Genomic DNA, 26,573 nt, shown 5'->3' on the forward strand with positions numbered 1-26,573 from the left:
ACAACACAGACAATACGTATTTTCCTTTTCCTCCATAACACACACAGAACCAAGTGCCTGTTTCCAAGATGAGCAAGGGGCTTGAGTCAGGGGCAATGATGTTTATGTCCTATCATCTGAAGGGAAAGCATAAGGCCACACAACATTTCCTCCTGCTTGCTTTTCATTCTCATGTCCCTTTCAGAAACATCGCACCTTGCTCAAACATTTGGCACAACTCAGAGATCTCACAACTGCTAAACAGAAATCTTTACAACTTTGCTAAACAGAAATCTTTACAACTTTTGATTACAAATGGCTATATCAGAAAAAGGGACACCATTTTTCAGATGTTGCAGGACATTCTAACTTCCCCTAGGTAATTAAATCCAGAAATTAAAGTCAACTGCTTCCTGAGGAATCAACATTCCTCTTCTGTCAGGCAAGTTGTGCATTAGCAGGAGAGATGCTTAGGAGCAAGCACGGCTGGAAGTGAGTTACTAGCCATGGTAACGTACTACCTGGACTAGCACAAGCTCATTCATCCCTCAGCTGCTTCCTACAATTTTGCAGGCATCCTTTGTCAAGAGGAACTCACAAGTGGACAGGGATTTCTCTGTGTAGGCAGAGCATGCAGAGCAAGCCCGGCACTTTAGGGAAACGCTAGATCAGTGCTGGGAATGCAAACAGCACCTGCTCAGTTATGCAGCCAGGAAAGGTTCAGAGTGCATGGCCATCCTGAACTGGAACAGTGGGACCTGCTGGTAAGGTACCAGTCACACCAGAAAGCTTTCCTGCTGGGAAGGTGGGCAGAAGCAGGGGCTCAGGATGGGCTGCCCAGGAGGCACCCTGCTTGCAGGGGATGCTGGCTGTACCGCACAGTGCCTAGATCCACACTGTCCTACCTCTCACCTTCCTTCCACTTCTACAAAACCAGAAAGTTACTACAAGTTCACAAAGTGCAACTGAACGGACTGAACGGAGCAGCTCATCCTTCATACTCATGCAACACAGAAAGATTACTTTGCTGGTGGCAACTGTGAGTTTCGTAACTAATGGATGACACTAATGTTCCACATATGTCTGCAACAAGTGGCTTTCATTAAACTATTACAGAAAATAAAAGCTTAGAGGAAAATAATCCTCTAGTATCTTTTTTTTTTTTTAATACATGCTAGAAAATGTTGTCCACTTGACTGGTTTTCAAAGAAAGATGTTCCAGTCCATGCTCAGTCACCACTCGAACCTCCTGATTCACAGATGACTTGAGGTAAAAAGAGAAGGCAGAAAGACATTTCCATATTTACCCTGTTATCTACTCAGGAATTTAATTTTTTTTTTTTTTTAAATTCAGCTCTAAAAAACAAAACAGAAGAGAAAATAATCCTTAAGTCTGACTAAGCCATGCTGCAACTTACGATTTGGTCACAATATTCCTTTTACCAACAAACTGTCTGTTGCCTCTTTTGCAAATCTCCAGTGAGAAAGAAAGAATTGATGATGCGCTAGCACTTAAAGCAATAACTTGAATTGTATTTCTGCAGTGCAGCATCTGCTACATAGCTGCATTGTTTTCTCTTTATTCCTCCTTTTCTTTGTGTTTTCTGTATTTTTATTCTCCAATTATTCCTTTTCTTCCTGTTTTCCCAACCGGCTCCTTCAGAGGACCCCAGGGGATGGGTCACTTTGGCTGCACTATGCTTGCAGCAGCATGTGTCCGAAGATCTTCTTAATAGTCCCTGTAAATGTACCACCCAACCACAACGCTTGTTGTCTACCACCTGTGTTTTCTCTGTTTGGGTTGACAGTTCAGCTCTGGCACTGAAATTACTGTTTGAACATAAGCAAGAGTAAAACCTGTCCTCCCTTCCACCTAGCTACGTCTTTGTCCTCAGCAAAACCCCACCGCATTCAGCAGCAGTCAGCAGAGAAGTGCTGACTGACCTAACCCTCACGGGGAGTCAAGGGCACTGGTCCTGTGCCCAGCCAGCATTACCTCAACCTCTGCTGTGAGGAAGGGGAGCAAATCCCCTCCTTATCAGAAACATCACTGCACCTGGTCACTTGAGAGAGGATAGCTTAGAGAATCTGAAAGCAAGCTGGGGGAAAAGCCCATCCTTACCATCACTCCAGCCCAGTACATACGTTATTAACCAACTGTTTGAAACGAAATGCAATTGCAAGCAGCCATACGCTCCACTGGGGTACTGAGTGGTTTCACAACTGCCTCTGTCACAACGCTACTGGTACCTTCTGGTTTACTTTAGTGGCAGCCACGGTCATGTTGCGCAGATCCTGAGTGTTACAGTCACTGGAGTTCATGCAACAGCTTGTAGGGATGCCGTGTTTGAAGAAGTAAGGGCTGGTGCTCCAGTTGGTGTAGCTCTGAATGCCACAGCAGCTCAGCTACGAGGAATAAGAGGCAGATTTAAAACAAACCAACCAACCAGAATTAAAACTAGTTCAGAATCATCACTGCCCACTTAATAAGCTCATAATCAAAATACAGACAGGTTGTCTCCAGTCTTTGAAAGTAGATGCCACCCCCTGCTCCATTTATCACAAAAGTATCAGGAGTGATATTTACAGAAGATGGGAGCAGGCGACCTACTAAAAAAAAAGGTGTTTTATAAACAGAGCTATTATTTGTAACATTTGACAAAGATCCAGCCATAAACCCATCTTTTTTAGTGGAAGATCTGGGGTTTGTTTGTTTGTTTGTTTCCTTTCCTTGTTTATTCATTCAATTAAAGATGCTCCTGGAAATCCGAAACAGAGCCTTGCAATGTGGTCCACAAAAATGGCCTTAAAAAACCCAAATCATTACACAGAATTACGTGTAGCACATACAGGGTCAAACTAGTACAAATTGCTAAGGTGAAGCAAGCCTCTCTAACTCACCAAAATAATTTCTAGGAAAATTCACTGAGCCATGAATAGAACGAGACCATATGTTCATAAAGCATGTCTATGAAATCAGTTGAAAAACCCTAAGTTGGGAAGGATGTTCTGCTCTAGATGCTAAGCTGGAAGACAGTCACTCAAAGATATGGAGCATGTGCTGAATTTTCTGCATGAAAAGGTCTTATAAATGCAGTTCCTGTGAAAACAGAGCTACCAACGAAATGAACATCTTGCTGTGACAGAAATACTGCACAATTACTCAAAACTATTTAGTTTAGCCAACTCCAAGGAATCAGAACTTCACAATACAGGTTAACATTAAGCAAGCAGACAATTTGATGGCAGAATATACTCAGTTTAGACAGGTATAGTAATCTGCTAACCAGGAGAAGCCTGGCTAGAGAGGTTAGAGGCATAGTTCCAAACATGCTGAGGACTTTGACATAACAGATGTAAAAGAAGACCCAGAAGTCATCAATACAATTACATTAAAATTTCAGTTGTTCAGTAAGTTACAATCATATGAAAAGCAAATGTATTTGTTTTGTATGTATTGTGAGCTGAAGGGATAGTTTCTTGTTATGGTACAGTTTCCAGCAGGAATTTAAATGTGAATTTTATCACTCTGTGCTGTAGCTGGTGGACTTGGTCCCTTGTGGTTGGCATCTTACTTGGCCAAGCTGTGGCATTTGCTTGTGTCCTGTGCCCTGCTGGAAGGCAAGAAAACCTCTCGTTGCCCTGCAACCGTGCCCCGTGGGTCAGAAAGGCTCTTCCACTAAGCACCTAATTCGTCCCTCCAGCACGGCCGGAGAACAGCTTTCATTGCCAACCTCAGCAGCACATTTGTCCATCCCCTTTTCCTCTGGAGAAAATACACTCCATTTCTTTCATTAACTCACTACGTCTCCTTTGCCAGCCTCTCACTGTATTTGTGAACAGAACTGCTGCAGTTTATCAGTGATATAGGATGCTAGATTATAAAATCCTGTCTCATCTGGCTCAAATTTCATAATCCTATTGACAGATTCCCTTGAGAACACCTTGTTCTTAAGGGATGAAACTGGTTCCTAAACCTAATTCAAGATCTAGGACCAACAAGAAGCAAGAGGGACAGGCCCTGTCTTTATTACAGACAGTTTGTTCACTAAAACTTAGGCATCTTGGACAAGCGTATCAGTTGAAATACTTTTTCTTCAGATCAGCTTTGCCAGCCTCTCATTTTGCTTGCAATATACAGCCTGCAGATTGAACCATCCACACTTATGTTCTGTGATCAAATCTGAATGTATGCTTTGTCTCTATGTATTAATTTTTAATACCCAATTTTAGACTTACGCTTTCCTGTACGTTATCCACTGCTTGGCTCCGCTCATCGTTCTTGTTGTAATTTTGGATTGCTTCGGTGTATGTCCTAAGGAAAGTATCCTTGATCTATGGGGGTGAGGAATAAAACAGCCCACATGAACAACGAAAAGCATAATATCTGAAGCAGTTTTCACACGAAGCAAATGCATTTCCAAACCTGACAAGGCAGCTAAACTAGCCCTTCCCACTCATTTTTAAGTGCATTTTCGGAGCTGGCAGAGCTCCCTCTTAACTATTAGGAGCCACTCATGCCATTTTTCAAGTGGGGTTTATTTGACATAGAAAGAAAACTACCCCAGCAAACCACTACATTTTTTAAAAAAAGAGAATGACTTAACCTATAAGAAAGATATCCTTTGATGCTTTTTCCCCAAACACTTTGTTCCAGCACTAAGTCTGAAGCAGGCTGTGTTCTTCTCTCTGCTCATGGATGCCTGGTGGGAGCCAAAGCTTGTGCAAATTCCTTGATAACAGAAGTCAATGTCATCAAAAGAAGACATGAATCCCCTGACCAGGCGGCAGCCCTTGTCCCCAGCACCAAAGGTGTTTGGGTAAGGAACAAGAGGTCTCTGAGCTGGAGAAGGTCAGGCACATCACTGGAAAAAGGCATTTGGACTGGGTGGGAAAGGGGCTGGGTAGCAGACGATTTGGGCAACCCACATGGCTGTGACCTTCACAAGAGACTGCCTCTCCCGAAAGGGAGCAGCAACCTGACACTGAGGCTGCTGCAGGTTAGGCCAGATGAAATGGCAGTCCTCAGCAGATGGACAGGTACTCCAGCGTCAAATTAAAAACTATCCACCACTTGCAAGGGTGGACACCAGAAAAGCCTATAGCAAAGGTAATCTCATGCTAAAAGAGGAGACTAGAAAATCAAATAATACAAAGAGAAGAGACAAGGAGGGTCTCTAGGGTTGTCCTGGTTCAGCATTAATGGCATGTAGCTCCATGGACTTAAAGCCAGAGATAGACCTGATTACAGTGGATAAAGAGGAAGTGCTACTACACATCTAGACCTCATGCTTTTTTAAAGCTTCTTCCTGTCTCAATTTCCCACCTCACTCTATTTCTGATCTCTCCTTATTCTCAGGATAGAAACAAAATCCCATCCCACTCCCTCTCCGCCAAAAAAAAGAAAAAGATTTACAAAACATCGAGTCTGGTCTGACGCAGAAGTGCTTTCTGCCTTACATAAACAAGCACTTGCCTGGCTGAAGAAGCTGTATTTAAGAAAAGTATTTAATCTATTTTGCAACCCTCAGCATATGTAAAAGAGTAAAGAAGATCTGACATGATGGACATACAAAAAATAATAGCTCCAGAGTAAATTATCAGGCAGCTGAGGCCAAGAGCTTTGGCTAAATCCCTTCATTTGGAATCGCATCAGTTTTTAAGAGCCATGCATGTTATTGTTGCACATCAGCTGCATCCCTGGAGATGCATATGGAGCCGCTGAGCTCAGTGACCTACGCATTCTCCACGCTCCAGAGAACTTCTCAGCAGCTCCTGCCCAGGGAGGCACTGCCATATGCAAACTCAGCACATTTCTACTTACCTCGTGGCGAAACACAAAGCCTGAAATGCCAGCCACTAGCTCAGCCAGGAACACCAGAGACAAGAACATGGCATACTGAAAAGGAAGGAGGCAAGAGAAGTCAGGACGTGACAGGCTTCTGTCTCAGCACAGACACTGCTCGGTCATCACATAAAATTTAACTTTCTGCTCTAAATGCTCTTTAAAGATGTTAATAAACCAAAGGTCTTTTGGAGGTGATACATAGGTTATTGCCTGAATACATATTTACACAACTCACAAATTATATGTATTGTCTAACTACTGGATTTTCTCACATTTCAGTTCCCACATTTCTTAGCGTTCTCATATAAATTAAAGCACACTCACATGCCAGAGATGGATCCACGTCACTCAGGTTTTGATCTTGCAGTAAGGAACATAAACAGGCCCTTTATGTTTGCATGGCACTCTGACAATGTAAATAGGCTTCTCCAGCTGTTTTGGTTCGTGTTTATCTATCTCACTGCTAGACTGCAATTTGCTGCCCGATTCCTCAAGTTTCTCCAATGAATGAACTGAGCCACTGACTTCACTGGAAATATTCTCAGAGTAATACTAGACAGATACTTCAAATATTTTGCTGAGTCAAGGCCCATGTTTGGCTTTAGGAGCAGCATTTTGATCCAGAGCTAAATAAACCTTGAAAACAGCACTTCCAGTGTAGATACTCACAAACTGCTAAAAATACATCTAAGCAGAAATAAAGAAGGCAAAGAAAAAAATGCAAAGTGAGACGGTAAAATTTGAAGTTGGGGCTTAATCTTATGGAGGGAAAATTACTTTTTTTCTCCACGTGCTGAATAACAGTTAAGTAAAAGAGGAAACATTTCAAATTAAGTTCAGACCTAGCAGGACAGTGGAAAGAGGGAAATTTATTTTTAATGGAAGGTTGTTGGGGAAGGAAGGATAACAGTGAAGGGAGAAGTAGAAGAATCATTCTCTACAATTAATGCAGCTGTCAAATCACTGCTTATGTTCTGTTCAAGAGAGAAGGAAAATTTTGAAATATTTCTTATGTGTACAATGGAAATAAAATCATGTGCTTGGAACAGCGCATGCCACTACTATAAGTGGCATACCTTTAAAAAAGTTATGTGTCTTATGGAGCAACTAGCAAAGCCTGAATTCCTAGGATTTAGATCCGACTGGCCATCAGCACATACCTGCTGACTGATTTACAGCTGCTACCTCTTCCCTACTGTGCCATCAATTGAGGAAATTAACTTTCTTTAAGATATGCTTTTTTAAAATCCAGTTCAAACTGGAGAAGAATCGTCCCATCTCCTTAGAAAATAAGGCCCAAAGTATTGTAGCAGGAGATGCATTCTACTGTCAAGCCCTTTTCCACTATCTCAGTGCATCACAAGTGCTATTTCCACCCTTCAAATCATTACACATGTAGGATTTTGCTCCTTAATATTCCTAGAAATGCAGTTTGTCATATAGGTTTGCTTCACCTATAGTTACTTTCCATTTTAAGGTGGGCTGGAAAACTCAGAACAGAGAAACTTATAGGAGGAGAGGTTAAACTGGACCGAGAGACACCTGCTGTACCTCTGCTTAGGGTACCTTGAGTCTATGCTACTTTTGAGATGAGGACAAACATACCATTCAGAGCTTTGTTGTCTGAAGTTGATATGTTTTATTCCAGTGAATGTTAGGAGAAAAAGAAAGGCTGGTGTGCTTTCAGAAAGTATCAACTATTTTTTCCATAGATTTCACATCAGAGTATTAAAAGGACCCCTTTAAAATATACTTCAAATGAATGTCACATTTATGATGCTTTGGACATTTTTAAGATTGTAAAGATACTTATCTATCTGGCTCACAGAAAAGCAGAACAATTGTAGAATTACTCACAGAGTAGTTCATCAGCAGTATTTCACCCTGCTCCCAACCACACATGGGCCTGTACGCTGTGCAGTAGCAAAATTCATTCATACTCAATCAAAATTCATTCATACTCTTTGGCAAAGATTTTTTCCCCTTCTTTGTCCAAAAGACACACGTGTTGACAACAAAATCTAGCTTCTGTGCCTCAAACCCCACGTTAACATCTGGCAGAGCTTGGCAGGGGATGGGGGGAATCCCAATACATCAGCAAAACCTCTCCCCCTCTTGCTTAAGGCACTTTGGCATGCTTACCAGTTTCAGCATCCATGGGCTGCCACGACAAGTGGCAAAGCAGCCAAAAAGTCCAAAGACAATGATTGTGGTACCCGTCCCGATGAGTACATAGGGGGCATTGGTGGAGTTCTCAGCAATGAGAGAGATATACGTGCCAAGGGTGAGCTTGCCCCAGACGCCAACTGCGAGAAGGATAACACCTGTGATCTGCAAAGCAAGAGGAGAAAGCTGTCAAGAGCTACCAGGGAAAGCATCCAAATTCTATACGCAGTCATCCTGAAGAGATTCATTGGTGCTGTTGTGCTGGCAGAAGAAAGCCTCAAGACTTTTACTAACTCCAGAGGGATGGACAAAGAAAATTAATTTCCAGCATCTGGAGATGATACATTAAGACTGCTGCTGGAGGACAAACATCTAGGACTAATCACCGCAAAGCTGGCGAGTGCCAAGGGAGTATGCAGTGTACCACCTGTAGAAATAGACTCTCTGCTCCTACAGCGCACTGAGAGAGGTGGCCAACTCCATCACTCTTACCAAAAGCTAACGGTAACTGCCACCATCTCACACCTCCTGGGTTTTGTCACAAAACTTGCCTGAATCACAAAAATCTGCTGCTTGATGTCCCATTCTTCTTAATGCCAAAGTTCCAGGAACATGAGCATCCCTTGCAGTGCATTACTCCGGCAAGGGAGCCTTCCCCAACTCCCCAAGCTATACAACAAGTGAGCCCCCAGCTGCACAGCAGCTTTCCCCCCTGAGACGGGGTGAGAGGACACCAGTGGGCCCTGGGAGAGCACAGCCTCTTGCCTGAGACATGCAAGCAGAGACAACCATGCCACAGGGCAGCCAGGGCACGTGGGCTCCCAGCACCAGCAGGGATGCAGGGGAAGCCCATGATGGGCTGTACATTGACACTGAGCGGTGGCCACGACAGGGAGGATGCCTGCACCGTCTGTGGATCATCACCTGATGCTGATACGTCTGCTCCAAGACTGTACACACGCAACTCATTCCCATGGCACGGCCAAAGGTGGGACATGAAGGGCCAGCCCTAAGAGCCAGCTCTGCAAACCCTTCCTTAATTCCCCCAAAACTTCTTACTAGCTCCTCCAGGCCACAGCCAAGGGGCAGGAACAGAAGAAACGTCCTGACAGTATACTTCTGTTCGCTTTCCAAATTTTCTCTTGTGAACATCTTTATATTGCTGTGAAATCTTGAAATTCAACACTATTACACCAGGGTTGCCCAGCAGTTGTTCAAGGAGGGGATCCTTGTTCACAGTTATGTTGCCCCTAAAAAATCCCAGCTGAGCTACGCTGTTAGGTCTTTCAGCTACTTTTCATACAGCCTGATGTGAATTAATTGAGGGAAAACCTTCTCGAAGGAAAAAAGGAAAGCAGCTTTTTGGCTTTTTTACCTAGGCTGGCTCAAAAAGGACTATGCAGGTGCACCCCTGTCCCTGCCTTCCCACTGTGCCCTCACCACCGACCTGCTGTTCAGCACTAGCAGGCAAAGCAGCCCGTCCTCTGCTCGACCTGTGTCTGCGGCAGTGGCAGCGAGTGCTGCTCTGGTGCAGCGTCTCTCCCTCTCTGGAGAGAGAACTGTTCAGCAGAGCTGCTGAATAATCAGAGCAAGGAAAATACCAGGAGGAGGGAGGATACAAAATAGATGCTCTGAAGAAAAATACAGTGGGAGGGATGCAGGGCAGGAAAAGAAACCACAAAAAGAGAGAGTAAAGAGAGGAGACCAGACAGAGAAAAGCAAATTAATGTGTCCATAGAGACAAGAGATTCTTTCTGTACCAGAGAGAAAATAATCTCACCTGGCAATTTTGACACTTCCTAGCTCATCCCCTTCCTTTTCCCGCACCTCCCAGAGATGTAGGGAAGACATGCCCCTGCCTGGCTCTCCCTCAGAACACCCCGGAGTGCAGCACTGCTGGGGAGACCCATCACACCCCTCGGTCTCCCTAAGCCTCCCCTGCTGTCCCTGACCAGCTGCGGCAGCCGTCAGCATTTCTGTCACACATTTGGGACAGGATTAGCAGGGATTTCTGTTCTCTTGCCCACGCTGGCGACAGGAATAAATCCAGCTCCTGTCCATCTTGCAGCGCAACTGCATGAAAAGTGCTGATTCCTTGCTCTTGTACCTCACCAACTAACAGCTGAATGTCAAAAAAAAAAATCGGTGAGTAGCTTACCTACCCATAGGGATCAAACACCTCTGCTGAGTTTGGTCCCATCTACGCGCAACACTATCTTCTCCTCTCTCCTCCCTAACAAAAGCTTTTTCAGAGGGTGCAGACTAATCAGCAAAGTCCGAAAGCGAGCTCTGAGGGACTCAAAAATCCGCAGAACAACTTTTGGTTTCTCGCCTCCGGTTCGACAAAGGGCTGGTTTCTGTGCCTGAGCTGCTGAAAGTTTTACCACTGTCCCCAGGGAGACATAAAAGCAGCTTTCACTGCCAAAATGAACAAGCAGCTTCACATTTGAAAGAGAACTCAAGCCTTGTAATAAAAAGCATTTTTAGTTGGCTGTTTGAAACAATTACTAACTCTTTACTATGTGTTTTAAGAGTCTGGTTTTCCCCTGTCTCAGGGGAGCCTATCCAATTTATGGTACACACAGACTTTGGAAAAATGGAGCAAAGCCTCTCAGTGGCTCATTCCCCTTCTGTTTCTTAATAGAGCTCTGATTTATATGGGTTTAAGGGAATCCCGCAGTTTGTGGTGAGGTCTAAACCCCCAGCAAGCCTGGCACTGTGCAGAGGGGATGGGATGTTTCCACGAAGACACGCTGCAGTTGTGCCTTGGGCTGTGGCAGAGCCAGCTGGAATTTCACTTGTGAAGAGGAAAAACAAGAAGACTTCCCTGCAAACCTTTTCATGACCTTTACTTAACAGAGCACGAGCAGTGGTATGACTAATCATAGAATCACAGAATGGTTAGAGTTGGAAGGGACCTCAAAGATCGTCTAGTTCCAACCCCCCTGCCATGGGCAGGGAAACCCTCCACTACACCAGGTTGCGCAAAGCCTCATCCAACCGGGCCTTGAACACTTCCAGGGATGGGGCATCTACAACTTCTCTGGGCAACATGTTCCAGTGCCTCACCACACTCTGAGTGAAAAATTTCTTCCTTATATCTAATCTAAATCTGCCCTCTTTCAGTTTAAATCCATTGCCCCTTGTCCTATCACTACACGCCTTTGTAAAAAGCCCCTCTCCAGCTTTCCTGTAGGCCTCCTTTAAGTACTGGAAAGCTGCTTGTCATGGTTTGATGTGGAGGGGGGGTGGTTCTGGTGGCAGGAGAGGGGTTTTGCTACCTGCGACCTCCCCGGTTTTGGAACCGGGTTAGGTTTGGTTCCGGCCACCAGATCAGACTGCCATCCCCCTCGGGATTGAGCCAATAGGGCGCCTCTGCGAATTGCCCTATTTAAGTCAGGACAAAGGGACCGGAAAAGGTGCTTTGCCCACGATCGAGCAGAGAAGGGAGGAGGGCACTGCCCCCGCTCCCTGGCTCCCGGCCGGGCAGCTGCCTGCGTCGGGCCGGCGCAGCCCACGGAGAATGGTGGCGGCGGAGCCAGCTGGGGAACTTGGGGGCACCCCACTCCCAGGGTGCCCACTGGGCTGAGTTCACCTGGAGAGGACTGAGATCTGAGAGAAACAGCTGCATCGACAGCAGGTCAGTGAGGATGGAGCGGGAGGAGGTGTGCCGGAGCCGAGTTTCCCCTGCGGCTGATGGTGAGATAGCAGGCAGCCCCCCTGCAACCAGGATGGCCTCGGTGGAGCAGCGACCCACTCGCAGCCCGTGGGGAGAAGATGCCTGAGCCTGAGGATGGTCGTGTTGGGGTGCACGACGAGGCAGAGCGGCATCTGGAGTCTTCGTGACAACCCACGCCGGAGCGAGTGGCTACAGCTCCCTAAGTACCCGAGACTGTGCTAAAGCCCACACCGGAGCAATCTGTGGGGAAGGATTGTTTCCAGTGGGCTGGACTCACGTTGGAGAAGTTTGTGGATTTTTCCTCGTGGGTAGGGGATCCATTGGAGCAGGGGAAAAGGGTGTAAGGACTCCTTCTCCTTTAAGAAAGAAGCAGCAGTAACAGCACGGAATGAACTGACCTGCACTCCCCCAGTCCCTGCCCCCTGTGCTTCTGGGGGGAGGAGGTAGAGCCGGGAGGAAAAGGAAAGGAGGGGGGAAGGTGTCGGTTTTAAGATCTGGTTTTGTTTCTTTCTGTCCTCTCAAGTAATCGGTTTTTGTTTCCCTTTGTCCTTCTAAGTAATCATTAATAAACTGTTTTGCTTTGAGAAAAGCTCTGCCTGTTTTGCCCAGGACCATGGTTGGTGGGTGCTCCCTCTGTTCTTGTCTCAACCCTCAGTCCCTTTGTTTTTTTTTTCTCTCCTCTCTACTTTACTGGAGAAGGAGAGACTGTATGAGTTTTAGTTGCTGGATCAGCCTAAAAACACTACACTGCTATAAGATCACCCCAGAGCTTCCTCTTCTCCAGGATGAACAGCTCCAACTCTCTCAGCCTGTCTTCATAGCAGAGGTGTTCCAGCCCTCGGATCATCTTCGTGGCCCTCCTCTGGATCTGCTCCAGCAGCTCCATGTCCTTCTTTTGCTGGGGACTCCATAGCTAATGCCCACTTCCACCCAAAAGCAAACCTGTTTTCCTTATTTTCGAGATACACTTTTTATCCCCATCTCTCTGCTCCATCACGCAATCAAGGGAACAATCAACATACTGGCCTCTTGTTTGGTTGGGTTTTTAGGTTTGTTTTCTTTAAAAGGAGGAAGGACAAGGGTAGACGGACAACCAGGACAGCACTGGCCTGAAAACAAGGCAGCAGGAATACACGCTGCTCCTGCCACCCACCATCACTACATGCATCTTCTCTTACTCTGCCTCTTGCCCCAAGAGGCTGGGGAAATAAGCCTTTTATGGTTGTACCTGATTAATGAAGCAATTCCTTTATTTGACCTGAAACCACCGCGCCAGCCTAATTCTGGGTCCAGCATGACCCATGGATCAGGTCCAATAGGTGATGTGGGTGCATTTGCATCTGAAAAGTCTAAAAGGAAACTCAGAGCACCTCCTGCAACGCACAGTCTCTCCCCAGTCTTCCCCACTCCCTTCCCACTGTGATGTTTCCCTTCAGACCATGATCACATAGTTTAGTGGCAGAATGGAAAACGATTAGGAAATCATCAAGATGAACAGCGGCAGATAGATATATGGATATGATCGATACATCTTCTCCTGGAAAGGAACAAAATATTTCCGATATCCTGGCAGGCAGAGGACAGCGACTACAAACCTTTCAACTTTCAGAGCCCCCTGGAGCCAAGATTCACCATCCAGAGCAGCTTTATTTATAAACACCTGCAACAGCCGGCACACACAGAGCAAGAGAGCAGCAGTCTTGCTCCACCAGTGGACTTCTACAGCAAACCTAGCCTTCGTGTGGCCCCTCCAAGAATTAAGATTTGTCCTGGCAACGGTATGACAACTACAGCCAGTGCTAAAAGAAGGGCACAATCCCAGCCCAGCTCCTCCGCAGACACAGAAGAAACGAACTGGGAGTTGCGGAACCTACGGTTCCCCCAGTGAGACCTCTGGAGTGGTACAGATAAAGAGGCATTAGCAAAGGTAAAAAAATAAAAAAAAGGTTTGCTTCTAAAAAGTGACTACAGGAGACACGCTGTCCAAATGTAAGGAGCTGTGGGACAACCGTCAGTAGCTGCTTTTTAGAGGGCTAGGTAGCTCAGCCATTTTCAATATTTACCAGCCATCACATACAGCACCATCCCATTGCTCAGTGGCTAACGACAGGTCTGCGTCCGTGGCGCAGTGCAGGGCCGGAGCTCCATGCAGGCAGGGGATGGAGGGGTGCCCTGTGGGCATGCTGCTGCCCTCAGCGCAGGAGTAACGAAGCCCACGGAGCAACTTCCAGCACTGGGCTGGCAGCGCCCGGGCTTATGGCTACCTCGGTGAGCTTTGCTTACTCGCCATTATTGCTGGGACCCCCGATATGGACAACCTGCCCTCCTAAAGCACAGCTCTGACCACCCCCTTTGTCACAGCGCTGGGTCCCACAGATGACAGGGGACCCGAGGCAGAGCCCAGAGAAGAGAAGGCTCCAGGGAGACCTTCTAGCAGCCTTCCAGTACCTAAAGGGGGCCTACAAGAAAGCTGGAGAAGGACTTTTTACAGGGGTATATAGTGATAGGAAAAGGGGCAATGGCTTTAAACTGAAAGAAGGTAGATTTCGACTAGATCTAAGGAAGAAATTTTTTACAATGAGGCTGGTGAGGCACTGGAACAGGTTAGCCAGAGAAGTTGTGGCTGCTCCATCCCTGGAGGTGTTCGAGGCCAGGTTGGATGGGGGTTTGAGCAACCTGGTGTAGTGGAAGGTATCTCTTCCCCATGGCAGGAGGGTTGTAACTAGATGATCTTTAAGGTCCCTTCCAACCCAAACCATTCTATGGTTCTATGATACACTGCACACAACCAGAGCCAGGCAGGTGAAGCATAGCTTCAGTGCCTATGGACGTAAAACTCACAGTGTGGATGGCAAAACAGAAGCTGTGATTATCATGCAGTGAGATTATCCAGCTTTTTGTGCTGTCCTGTCATCAAGGTGTGGTTGAGGGAAAGTCAAAGAGAAAAAAAACACCCAAATATCAGGTTTCAAGGCCTGTCACAAATATATCCATTGCTTTGATTCAGAAAAGAGCTCTGAAGTTTTCCTTGGACTTCACACAAGCCTCAGTTCAAGCAGTAATAGCCCACACCTGGCTAAAAGAGTCAAGGCAAGCATCCATCCCCAAACAGACAACACGGTTAAGAGAGAGATCCATGCCAGTAGCCAGGGCAGCCCTGGATTATTCGTGCTCAGGGCCAGTTCCTGCTGTCACAACAAGCCCCAGAAACTCAGACAGGTTTTGAGTCCGCGAACAGGCTTGCAAGTGGTTTGTGCTGATTTTTGCCGGCCTGTTTTAACGCTTGCAAACTGTCCCACCCCTCCCCTGCCAGTGGAGCACACCGCCAGATCGGGCAGCACAGCCGTCTTCTCCTGCTTGTCCCTGGGTGGGAGAAGTCACTGTCAGTCTCAGCAGAGCAAATGTTTGCAAGTTACTGATGCCTGCTCCAGGCTCATGGGCTGAGACATGCCAAACGGAGGGAAGCTGAGAAAATTAAGACACTCCTTGATCCACTGCTACTGCACCGACCCTTCAAGACCAGCAACCTCGAATCGCTACTTCATTTTGGGACCAGAAAAGGAAAAAAGAAAAACAAACCACCCTGCAACTTCTGGTTCTCTTCTGCGCTCTTTCTCCAGCTTTCAACATTATTAGAAAACCATTTCATCCCGGATTTCATCAAAGGTAGACCATGTCTTCCTTACAAAAAGTCACTGTGGTGGAAGCCCCCAGACGCACGTTTCCTCAGCCAGGAAACCCAAGATGAAGTATTCAATAAAACATTATTAGGCCTGCCCTTCATTTAAGTCAAACATTTTAAAGGTTAAAAAAACCCCAATGAAGGAGATATCCAAGTAGGACAAGGATTGTAAAGAGTCCACGCAACTAGCAATGGCATTGTTTAGCGCTAGCAGGTCTCATGTTTCATTGCGTCTGAACTTGGGCTCGGCCAACACACCCCAGAAACCCTCGTCCCACAAGATGGCAGGAAATGAAGCAGGTAGGCCACCTGGTCATTTTCTAAGGAAAATTCCACTGAAATCAAGATGTTCCCCTGGAGTGCTTTAATCTAGATGAATTGGCATGTTCTGGCTCAAAAAAAAAAAAAGAAAATCTGGGAAAAAAAAAAGAAACCAACCAGCTCTACCCCTAGCTCTGGCCACATGCATCATGTCCAAATCTCATTGGCCCCCCAAGCACGGTTACACTCCCCTGCTCCTTCCCCACTAACATCGTGTAGCTCACATTTACTCTGTATATCACACATTCACTTTCATATTTGAACTGGGGATTGTCAGCAGGACAGCAAGGCTGCGCATGGACCACCAAAGCATCTCTCCTTGCTTTGCCCTGCTTCTCCTCAAGCATGGTATCTCAGACACATCCCACCAGTCACCGATTTCAGTCAAAGGCAGGCTTTCTAGCTCTTTTGTCTTCCTTCAGCATTAGTACAGATGTTTCCAATGTTATCTGCAGCATTGCCCCCAGTCCTGGAACTGATTGGATGTGGTGAAAAAGTTAATGTGCTACAGGCAGGCAGAAATACGACTGAACTGAATGTTTGGTCTCACTTCGCTTGTCCAGTAAACTACCCACTTTTAAGAGACGCACAGATAAAGATATGGCCAACAGCGTTAACACAAGGGTATATGCTGCAGCTTTATAGAAGGCAGGGAGAATGATATTCTGCTAACGCTGGGCACTGCTGAAAGCAGAACTAATGCTAAACACACGCAGTTTCTCAATAAAGGGCAACAGAAAAGTACCTAAGAATTACCTCTTTTCATAGTGTTGGAACAAAGATTAAACTATCAATCCCCTCCTTCTGGGTAACAGTGATAAAATACGTAAATAAGACAAGAGGATTCAGAGAATAACTTTTGAAAGTGTACTATCTTTAATTCTGTCAGAATTAGGCAGGAAAACACTATGTACTCCTTTAAACTGAATGCGTGCTACATCCTAATTGAGTCTGCTGTCTTCATACCCTGTCTCACAGAACGTTGGTAGCATCGTATAAAGGGAGCTGCTGCCTTAAACCGAGAATGAGATAAGAAAGCTAACTACATCTCGCATCCATAGAGATTCAAGAGGCTCAAATGCAGAGGAACTAATTTATACGCAGGGCTTCCATACAGAACATTTGAAGTTTATCATTTACAGAGGTGAAGATGAATATGCAGCAGTAATTGTTTATTTGTACACCTAATTCATGTCCTCCTAGTCATTACATGTCAGATACTTTGACTCATAAACTCTGGAAAATAAAACTTGAAACCTAGTCCTGATTGATATGGAGCACACAGCAATCCCTACTGCTTCCAAAAGCAGCAGGAAGAACTCCGCATTTCCCTGGACTGGTTCTTTATCCACAGAACTGAGATGCAGGAGAGCAGCTTCATCAATCAGGATCTCATTGTAGGTATCATTTTTCTGTTTCATTTCATATTTGCAACCTTGCTAAATGAATGTAAAACGTGTGCAACTTAAAAAGATCCAAAGCTGCAGTGAAGAGTCAGATGCAAAGAAAACACCGATGTTGCTGATATTTCCAGCTCTTCGGTTCCAATACTCTGTTTTCCAAACATCAGCCTCCTGCATTTTGGTAGAGGTACGCTGTCTCTGCACAGCTCTACTGCAGTCTTCTCCTCAGACTAGAGAAAGTCTGCACATAAAATGGATGAAGCCAGGGGAAGGCAGACAAGAACTAGTGCAATCCATCTTGGCTGAAGCTGAAAGGTCTAGCGATAGGTTTAGCAGGCTGTGAGGAAACGAGAGGGGACCAAGGCACACAGCTAATTAGATCTACCAGACATTTCCCCAAAGGAGAGAAACTTTTTCATGAAGAAAAAGGTCGACCTTGACAGCATCCAGAACAAATCCTGCATTAAAAGCACGTCCAGAGAGGCTTAAAAATAACTGGCCTACCTCTGAAAATTTTATAACTTTCCCAAAATAGGCAAGGGATCATATTCAAAATGTTCTTCCTTTTCAGCCTGCCAAGCAATGGGAGCAGCTAGCTTTGAATCTTCTGCCTCAGCCTCTGGGCTCTCATCAGGCAGGCAACTTAAAACAAACATAAATCTTCCTTTGAGCTTCAATGTCAGCTCTTCACAGGCAGAAGCAAAGCAATAAGAAAAGATATGGTGCAACGTGGAGATGCATGTAAGCCAGCAACACAGCTGAATTCTCTGTTCTCACATCCAGTGATCTCGACTACACCTACAAAACCAACTTGGGTTACCTTTTGAACAGGATCGACCTCTGCTGGAGCTAATAAGAAATGAAGATGTCATGAGCTATTTTCTCTGGAAGAAGGCAACTCCTTCGTGTCCTGACCTCCCCTTTGGAAAAAACAAGAAAATGACACCCATTGACAGAAAAAAGTCAAACACAAAACCTCCACCAAAGGTGTAGTCATCAATGGTGCTTCCTAGTATTTCCACTAAAAATGAAGATGCTTTAAAAAACAAAATCAAAAAAATCTGACAACAGACAGAAACAAATATTTCTGGCAAAACGTCCTTGTCCATTTTTAAAATTCGCTAAAATTATACTCTACTCAGTGAACACTTTAGTCAAGAAGAAATTCCAAGGCAATTAAGATAGGACAAGGGGCAATGGATTTAAACTGAAAGAGGGCAGATCTAGATCAGATATTAGAACAAAATTCTTCACTCTGAGGGTGGTGAAGCATTGGAACAGGTTTTCCAGGGAAGCTGCAGATGCCTCATCCCTGGAAGTGGTCAAGGCCCGGTTGGATGAGGCTTTGAGCAACCTTGTCTAGGGGAAGGTGTCCCTGTCCATGGCAGGGGGGTTGGAACTAGATGGCCTTTAAGGTCCCTTCCAACTTAAACCATTCTATGATTCTATGATTCTATGATAATAATCGCTTCCGGACCATTTGCAAACTGAGAGACAGTTTGCAAAGGTCACTGTGTTAGGACAAAACACCTTCAATGGCCATTCTGGTACATAACTGCTCTAGTGCTTTCCAGTCCCTGACTTCACCATTTTTTAATACATCCCCCAGTACCTAACATGACAATTTTTTGTCTCCCTGCTCTTCCAACTCAGGCCTGTCCCTCCTCTTTCTCTCCTTCCCTGCCAGATTTTCCCATCTAAATAATCCCTTTCTAAGAAAATCCAGCTGAAAGGATTTAAAGAAAAAAATGCCATAAGCTTAATTTGTTAGATTACATTTCTCTCTGTGATCCATTGCCTGTCTCACCTGGGTAGGCTGCAACTCTCTGGGCTCAGGGTTGTGTCTTCCTGTTGCAAAGGCAGCATGTCCAGCACAACGGGTCTTGCTTTGTCCCTTCTCCCTAGCAATCGACGTGAGTTATGACCCCTGCTGCTCAGCATCCATCTATGACTAGCTGCTGTCACAAAATTGATTATCCACCACAGCTCTTGCCGTTTCCATCCAAAACTGAGATTCCTATGTATTAAAACTACCGACCCATGCCCTCCCTGCAGAAACCGTCATCAGGGACAGCAGCACGTGCAAACTATGGCAACGGGAATGTTGCCTCTGCTCTCATATCGCCACTATGTCAGAGCACTTGGGTCAGGGGACCGCCATCAGATTTGGCCTGAAAAAAATCTCCAGGGTAGGAGATTTTGATTAGACACACTGATGTCAAGCTTAACAACCTGTTCTTGCACAGCTACTTTCCGCAAGTGGACTGCTATCCTATTTCCTTTTCAAAAATATTTTTAAGGCTCAGTGCTTTTCCTTGCTGGGACACTATTACAAGTGCATGAATAGCTATCCTGAGTGAGCTGCCACCAGATTAACGTCCTCAGAGGCCAAATTGTAGTGCCGGTAAAAAAATTATGAAAAGAAAGTAAAATATCGACTCTTAGATAGATGCTGAAATGAACACTAAGTTATCATGGAGTTGATACGGCTACTCACCACCAACTCTGCAGACTGTAACAGTGCATTTATCCCTAATTTTAAACAGCACCTCTATCAACTACAAGGAAGTAGAGTTAAACGACCTCTGATAGGAAATGCAAATTGCATACACAACCCTGTTTTCCAGCTGTTTTCCAGCACGCCCACCCATCCAAACACTCACCATACACCAAGGTTTACTAACACTTTCCATGCAGGCTAGGGCAGAAATGACCACCAGGACTATGTCACTTATTCTGTAGGGGAAACAGGTTAAAAATCATAGAGAGGTGATTGCAACCTTCTCTTTGCAACCAGGAGAAGAGGCCAATGATTGTCTAATGAACAGCAGGGAAGAAAATATCAGAGTCATTTTCTTTGCTGCAGGATGAAGAATTGGATGTGGCCCAAGAAGTCCTAAAAGCACTAAAAAAGATTACGGTGTAGGGGGGACACAACACAAGAGCTTGAAAACACCCTTGCAGCATGGCTCAAAACTAATAATTTCTTGCTAATACAGTAGCAAATACCTATTCTTATAGAATTTTCTTATATGGAAATAATTAATTACATGTCACTTGTAGGAAGACTCAGGAAGAACAATGAGATTTGGGACCTGATCTCCATACTAAGACCACGCACACAATGAATGGTTACAACAAACAGCCATATTCTTATGGGGAAAACTCAGCTTTATTACACCTTGCGCTTACAGAAAAATACTTGGAAATCTTAGTAAAATTAAGTTCTTCATCATGAGGCTTATGCTTATTTTTATTGAAGACACTTCATTAAATGAGAGAAAATATTCTGCTTTACAGTTTAGTCACCAGTGGCTCTATTAATTGATGTATCTTTTTAAGTCAGCTGCAGACAAAAACATGGTCATCTCTGGATAAAAATAAAATGCAAAAATATATTTCTGCTGGGAATTTTCAGACCTAATTTCTTGAAACGTAGCTTTAAATATGCATGACTGAACGTCTAAGGAAAAAGAACTTACAGTTTGAAGACATCAAAAGCAGCATCCCACTCTGCAAGACAAAGCGTGTAATTAGAGAAAGGAGGTGCCTTCAGCACCCACCACTAGCTTTCAGAACAGGGCTTAGAGCCCTGTGGCCATTCCCACTTCCTGAATATTGATTCATCGTGTGTGCCATGGCTCCTACGTGTGTCAATTGTGGTCACTTATGAAGTTGCACGGTGGTCCGTGGCCACCGGAGCAAAGAACGGGCTGGTGGGGAACAAGCCTGCTTTCGACCAAGCTTGCAGGGGTACAGGCTGTTTCCAGAGGGCAGCTGGACGGCTTCAGCTTCCACCTGCTCAGCAGCCAGAGCCTCTGCAGAGCTGCAGCCTGCATTGGGCAGGACCAGGCACCTCAGACGGGTGGCAGGTCAACTGACTGCCCAAGCCGTGATGGAAGAGGGACTACTCGTCCTCATCTTCCCTCATCCACTTCTCCTCTGTTGAGCTGTGGTTAGAGACGGCAGGCAGCCATAGCCTCCCTTGTCACAAATTTGGCTCCCAGAGCTCAGTTTTCAAGGGCCAGCAGCTGCGCAAAGGCTAAGGCATATGGCCAGGACCAAGGACGCTGCTTGAGCTTGATATTGCACTAATGGGTGTTTCACATTCCCTGGTTCCATCCCCTCCAAAAAGGTACATGATGACAACTGAGGCCAACCATGGAGACCTGATGCAGCGTGTTTGCAGCATGCATCTGGTCAACACACCTCCAGGACCCTCTGCAAATGCTGCACTCGCATGACTGAAACCTCATCTGCAGTTAAGCTGCTCTTTTCTTGATTTTTCTTCTGAACATCCATCTTCCTCTATCATGTATTTGCTCTGAAGAAGGCCTAGTTTGTCTGGTATTTGGCTAGAGATCTACTCCTGCTACCAAAGTCTGGTTGTGACTTATCCATGAATGTCATCCAAACTCACAATGTTCAAGGAGTGTTCACCATACTGCAACTGAATTTCAGCACAGCAAAAGGCTAAGGGATGGGAAAGCAGAGAAGGTGTTCCTGTACATGACAGAAGGAAAAGTAAACGTTCTGGCACTCAGATTAAACCTAATTAAAACCCATCTTAATGGTTCAGGCAGCCTTTGGGATGGGAGGAGTCCATAAGAGGCAATGAAGTCACCATGTAGGTTTGATAGCGGGCAGAGCGTGCACAGAGGAATCCAGCCCTGTCATCCTAGGTATGGATGAACACAGAAAGGAGAGCATCCCACTTCACCAGTCTCCCCGAGTTCATGTCTGTTTCACCAGAGAAGACTTTTGTTTACATCTGCTGCTCCCAAAGATGACAGTGCCCACCTCTATACTCCTCTTGGGCAATGCAGTGACTGGTGGAAGAGAACATTGCCACAAAGCTTGAGAGTCACTGTCACGACTGATGTCCAGCAAACTACCATTCTAGACTACAGGAGGGGTCTTTTCTGCAGGAGCCACATCACAGAACAGTTGTGGCTCTCTTCAAGCTCCGCCTTTCTGCTATTCATTGATGGGCTTCAACAGATGGAGCAATTTCCCGTGGTGACCTCCCAGGCTCAGCACTGGATTTCCAGGCTCTCCCTTCCAGTCCCAAATGAAGAACGGGAACCCACCCCTTTGAAGATTTCAATAGTCAGACAAAGCAGCCCTGTAACAGCCTGTCCTTTAAATGAGTCAATCATTTTCTCCACTGATGACATAAGAGCTGCTAGCACAGCTCTCCTCCAACACCAGCCTGGAGAGGGGAGCGCATAATCGCCTCCAGCCTGGCATTGTCCTCCTGCACTGCTGCTCTCGACACCAAGGCCTAGGAGCTGATGCGGCTGCATGGGCAGCGCTGCCTTGTCTGTGAGAATATGGGATGGCATAGGTGGTGCAGCACTGCAAGTCAACAGCTTGTCAAGGTGGATCCAGACCAACTAATACCCTTTCAGATGATTTAAACTTCCACATTTGCTTGGCCAAACAAATCAGCAGGTCTTCCTCAAAGTTATGGGTCTCCTTTCAAGTCTGAAATCTGTGGCCACCATGTGGCCTTTTTTTTCTGTTTACCTGCTTGTTTAACAAATATTTACTAGGCTTACCTTCTTCCAGATGTCCATCTCTTCTAGAGATGTCCTTCCCTTTCTGCCACTGCACTTCCATGCTTTAAAAATGTCAAAATCTATTTTTGAGTGATTAACATTGTATTGAAAATTGTCAAGTCTTCAACAAGTATAACTTTAAACATGTGTATACTCAGTTCAGTAACAATAAGAAAGCAGCTGTCCCTTATGTTCACACTTTCAAATCCCTGCAGAAGCAATACACAAAGATGACAGAAATGTGGTTTACACAGCATAACATAGTTTGACCTCAAATTTTAAAACAGTTTTCCAATTTTACTGAGATATAAGACTTCAAAAGAAAAAAAAAAAAGCAAGATAATCAAGACTAGATGCTTTGAAACAGGAATATCCCCTATTTAAATCCTCTGTTGTTTCTTAAATGCTCTTGTCAATTGCTTGTCTCCTAACAAATCCATGCAAAATCTAAACTTCCCTAATCCCTGTGTGAAGAAGGTAAAGGAAGAAAAGGAAACACCCTGAAAAACAGCCTTCAGTGCTGTCCGTGGCCATCAGACTAGCACTATGTTCAAAGCCCATGCTGGCACAAGAATGATCTGGCCTTCAGTGGAAAGACTCTCTTGTACCTCAAGACTGACCAGGGTAGGGAAGACTTTGAGAGAATCTCCGATGAAGGAGTTTTGGTAGTTTCAGCAGATCAGTCAGCACAGGAATTCCTCCCTGCACATATAACAGTCTTCAGACATATAGCAACAAACTACCGCATCATACTACACCATCTTAAACACAAGTGAATCATCAAAACTTCGTCTCTCAACAGGAATAAAACAAACAACAGAACACGCAGTGGGCATACAGTGAACATGTGGTGCAGTTCATCCAGCTCTGGAGAGGAAGAAAATATAATGTGTGCACCGAGTCAAACACACAGGAAAAAAATGTACTCTTTTGCACTACATTGGATGACCACAAACACCATAAAAGTTGTCAGAATAGATACAGTCAGCAAAGACTTTGCAAAACAACTCTGAAGGGGAGTTACTGGAAAGAAGTTTAGGAGAGAAAGCTCATCCAGGGAATTATTGCACCCATCTAACACACGTGCATAGTCAACACATGGAAAAAGGATTCTCCGTGGCACCATCACCAGCAACGTGCCCAGGGGGTGAGGGTAGCAACCAGGCCTATTGGGCGCACAAAATCTCTTGGGCAGATGCAGAGCAGTATCAGTCCAATCCCATCCTTAACTAGGCACTAGTCTGCCATTGTCTATAAGCCTATTACATTTCTGTAATTATGACCTTGCTGATCTTACACAGTTTCCTTCTGAATACAATGAGAGGCAGTAATGACATCCACAGCAGCACGAGACCCAGAGCAATTTCTCACTTTGCTGGCTGTGGGGACTGGAGAAAAAGCAGAGCTACCAGTTTGTTTATCTGCTGATCTTACAAAGTTAAGATTTAGCAGTAAGAAAACTTGGAAAGAATTTAAAAGTGATTTACAAGCTCATTAGTCACCACACGCAACAACAGTGGTGTGAAACTCTCTCGAAACCACTTTGTATTCAAGGATCTACGCTCCTAATAACCTTCAGAAATAGCAGAATACGGCATTGAAACGTTTGATAACAGATATGCAATGAAATTCAACTAACAAATTCAAGGTTGTGCTGCTGGGACCAATGCCAGAAGTTTCCAGCTCCTAAATTTGCAAATAATAGTGGAGGAAAAGGATTTCTGAATGCCAGCTGACCGCGGTGTTTATGAGCAACCACTCATGGCGCACACATAGAAAAGGCGGCACGCGTAACCCAACGGTGTATTTCCGGAAGAGGCTGGACATGGGCCACCACTGCACAGGGCACAGGTGAGCCTCATCTGCAATGCTGTAATGCAACCTGCAATGAGTCTAAGTCCGGTTATCCCCATTCGAGAAAGGTGAGATGATACTGCAACAGGTAGAAAGAAAGACTCCCAGGATGAGGAGGCAATGGAGAGTCTCTCTAGCAGGAGGCGAGATGTGTGGCTTTCAAAGCCTCACGTGAAGTGGGATAAAGAGAGGTAGGGGGATATGAACCTGCCTGTAAGGGGATTACACACCAAGGACAAGAGAGGGATGTTTAAACCAAATGACAACTATGCTGGGAACAAAGTGGGTGCACGCTGGCCACGAATGCATTTAGGGTGGAAAAAGAGTAATGAGGATGGGAGTTGTCGTGGTTTTTTTTTTTTGGACTGAGGGTCGAGACAAGAACCGAGCGGGAGCACCCACCAACCATGGTCTCGGGCAAAACATGACTCAGGCTTTCTTAATAAAACAAAACAGTTTATTAACAGTTACTTAACAGGAGACAAGGGAACGAAACCGGTTACTTGAGAGGAGAAAAGAGAAAACAAGGCCCAATCTTAAAACAACAACCTCCCCACCCCCTATTTTCCTTTCGTTCCTGGCTCTGCCTTCCCCCCAGCGGCGCAGGGAGACAGGGAATGGGGGAGTACAGGTCAGTTCATCCATGTTGTTCACTGCCGCTCCTTTCTTAAAGGAGGAGGAGTCTTTACACCATTTTTCCCTTGCTTCGGTGGATCCCCTACTCACAAAGAAAAAGTCCCCAAACTTTTCCAAAGTAAGTCCTGCCCGCAGTATTGCAATCCTTCCCCATGGATCGCACCAGTTCGGGCTTTACCAGTCTCGGCCTCTTAGGGAGCTGCTGCCACTCGCGTCGGCGTGGGTCGTCCCACGGTCTCCAGATGCCTCCACGACCTCGTCGTGCATTCCATGCCCCATTATCAACAGTACCTGGTCGCGCATCCCCTGCTCCACGACCTCTCCTGGGCTCAGGCATCTCCTTCCCGACGTGGGTTTCTCCACGGGCCACGAGTGGGTCGCTGCTCCGCCGAGTACACCCTGGCTGCAGGGGGGCCGCCTGCCATCTCACACCGATTTGCAAGGGAAGCCTCAGCTCCAGCACACCTCCTCCTGCTCCATCTTTGCTGACCCGGTCGTTGTGGTTGTCTTCTCTTAGATATTAATCCTCTCTGGGGAAGCTCGGCCCGGTGGGCACCCTGGGAGTGGGGCGCTTACCGAGTCCCCCATGCGGCTCCCCCGGCGCCATCTTGAGCACATGGTGCCGGCCCGGGCCCGGGCAGCCGCCCGGCCGGGAGCCGGGAGAGAGGGCAGCGCCCTCCTGCTCTCTCCTCGCTCCTGAGCAAAGAGCTCCTTTCCCACCCCTTTGTCCCAACTTAAATAGGGCAATTCGCAGAGGCGCCAATTTGGCTCAACCTCCCCCGGGGGGGATGGGACTCAGATCTGGTGGCACAGGGAGCAAATCCCCTCCCCTGCCACCAGAACACCCCCCCCCACATCAAACTATCACAGGAGTAAACTCCTCTTCTCGGAAGAGTGGGGTGGGAGGGAAGAAGGTGAAGCCGGCAACACAATTACTGCCTGTGAAAGAGAACAGCTGGGCAACTTTCATCCCTTCACCCACGGGAGGGGAGCTGCTGGGCAGCAGCACAAGAGGAGAGCAGGGGGGCCCTGCTAAAATCCCGAATTGCCTGGAAGCTGGGAAGAGGAAGCAGGACGTCAGGGGGGCTCGTAGCCTCCACCAGTGCAGTGCCAAGCCACCTCTGCCAAGAAGATCGTCAGCTGCAGCGTTCATTTCAGTTCAATCCATGCAAAAATCAGCTTGGAAGCACGTGTAATGATCTGATAAGGGCTTTGTTTAAACTTCAAAAAGTTTTAACTTCAAAAACCAAACCTCTAATGTACTGATCCCATTTTATGGAAAATCACCGGTTATTTACATTCTCCTAATCATAGTCAGAATATGCTGAGAGCTGCCGTTTCTACTGCGGGACTGCTTTTTTTCTAGAAAGGACACATTTCTTTCATAATTGAGTCTTCTGGTTCTTTCCTTTTCTCCTTTCGCATGAGCCATGTATTCCTCTAC

General features: G+C 45.9%; 1 protein-coding gene across 2 annotated transcripts in view; it reads right to left on the reverse strand.

The window, feature by feature from the left end:
- TSPAN7 (tetraspanin 7) overlaps window positions 1-26,573 on the reverse strand; it is a 108,907-nt gene that overhangs the window by 11,876 nt on the left and 70,458 nt on the right. For both annotated transcript variants that reach the window (XM_086618633.1, XM_086618640.1), the window contains exons 2-5: window positions 7,970-8,158; window positions 5,804-5,878; window positions 4,219-4,314; window positions 2,230-2,385 (exon numbers count right to left, since the gene is read on the reverse strand). In XM_086618633.1, coding sequence (XP_086474759.1) covers window positions 2,230-2,385; window positions 4,219-4,314; window positions 5,804-5,878; window positions 7,970-8,158 — 516 coding nt within the window. The remainder of the gene's footprint in view (window positions 1-2,229; window positions 2,386-4,218; window positions 4,315-5,803; window positions 5,879-7,969; window positions 8,159-26,573) is intronic.

The sequence above is a fragment of the Tauraco erythrolophus genome, chromosome 1, assembly GCF_009769465.1.
Source record: "Tauraco erythrolophus isolate bTauEry1 chromosome 1, bTauEry1.pri, whole genome shotgun sequence".
In the NCBI taxonomy this organism is placed as follows: Eukaryota; Metazoa; Chordata; class Aves; order Musophagiformes; family Musophagidae; genus Tauraco; species Tauraco erythrolophus.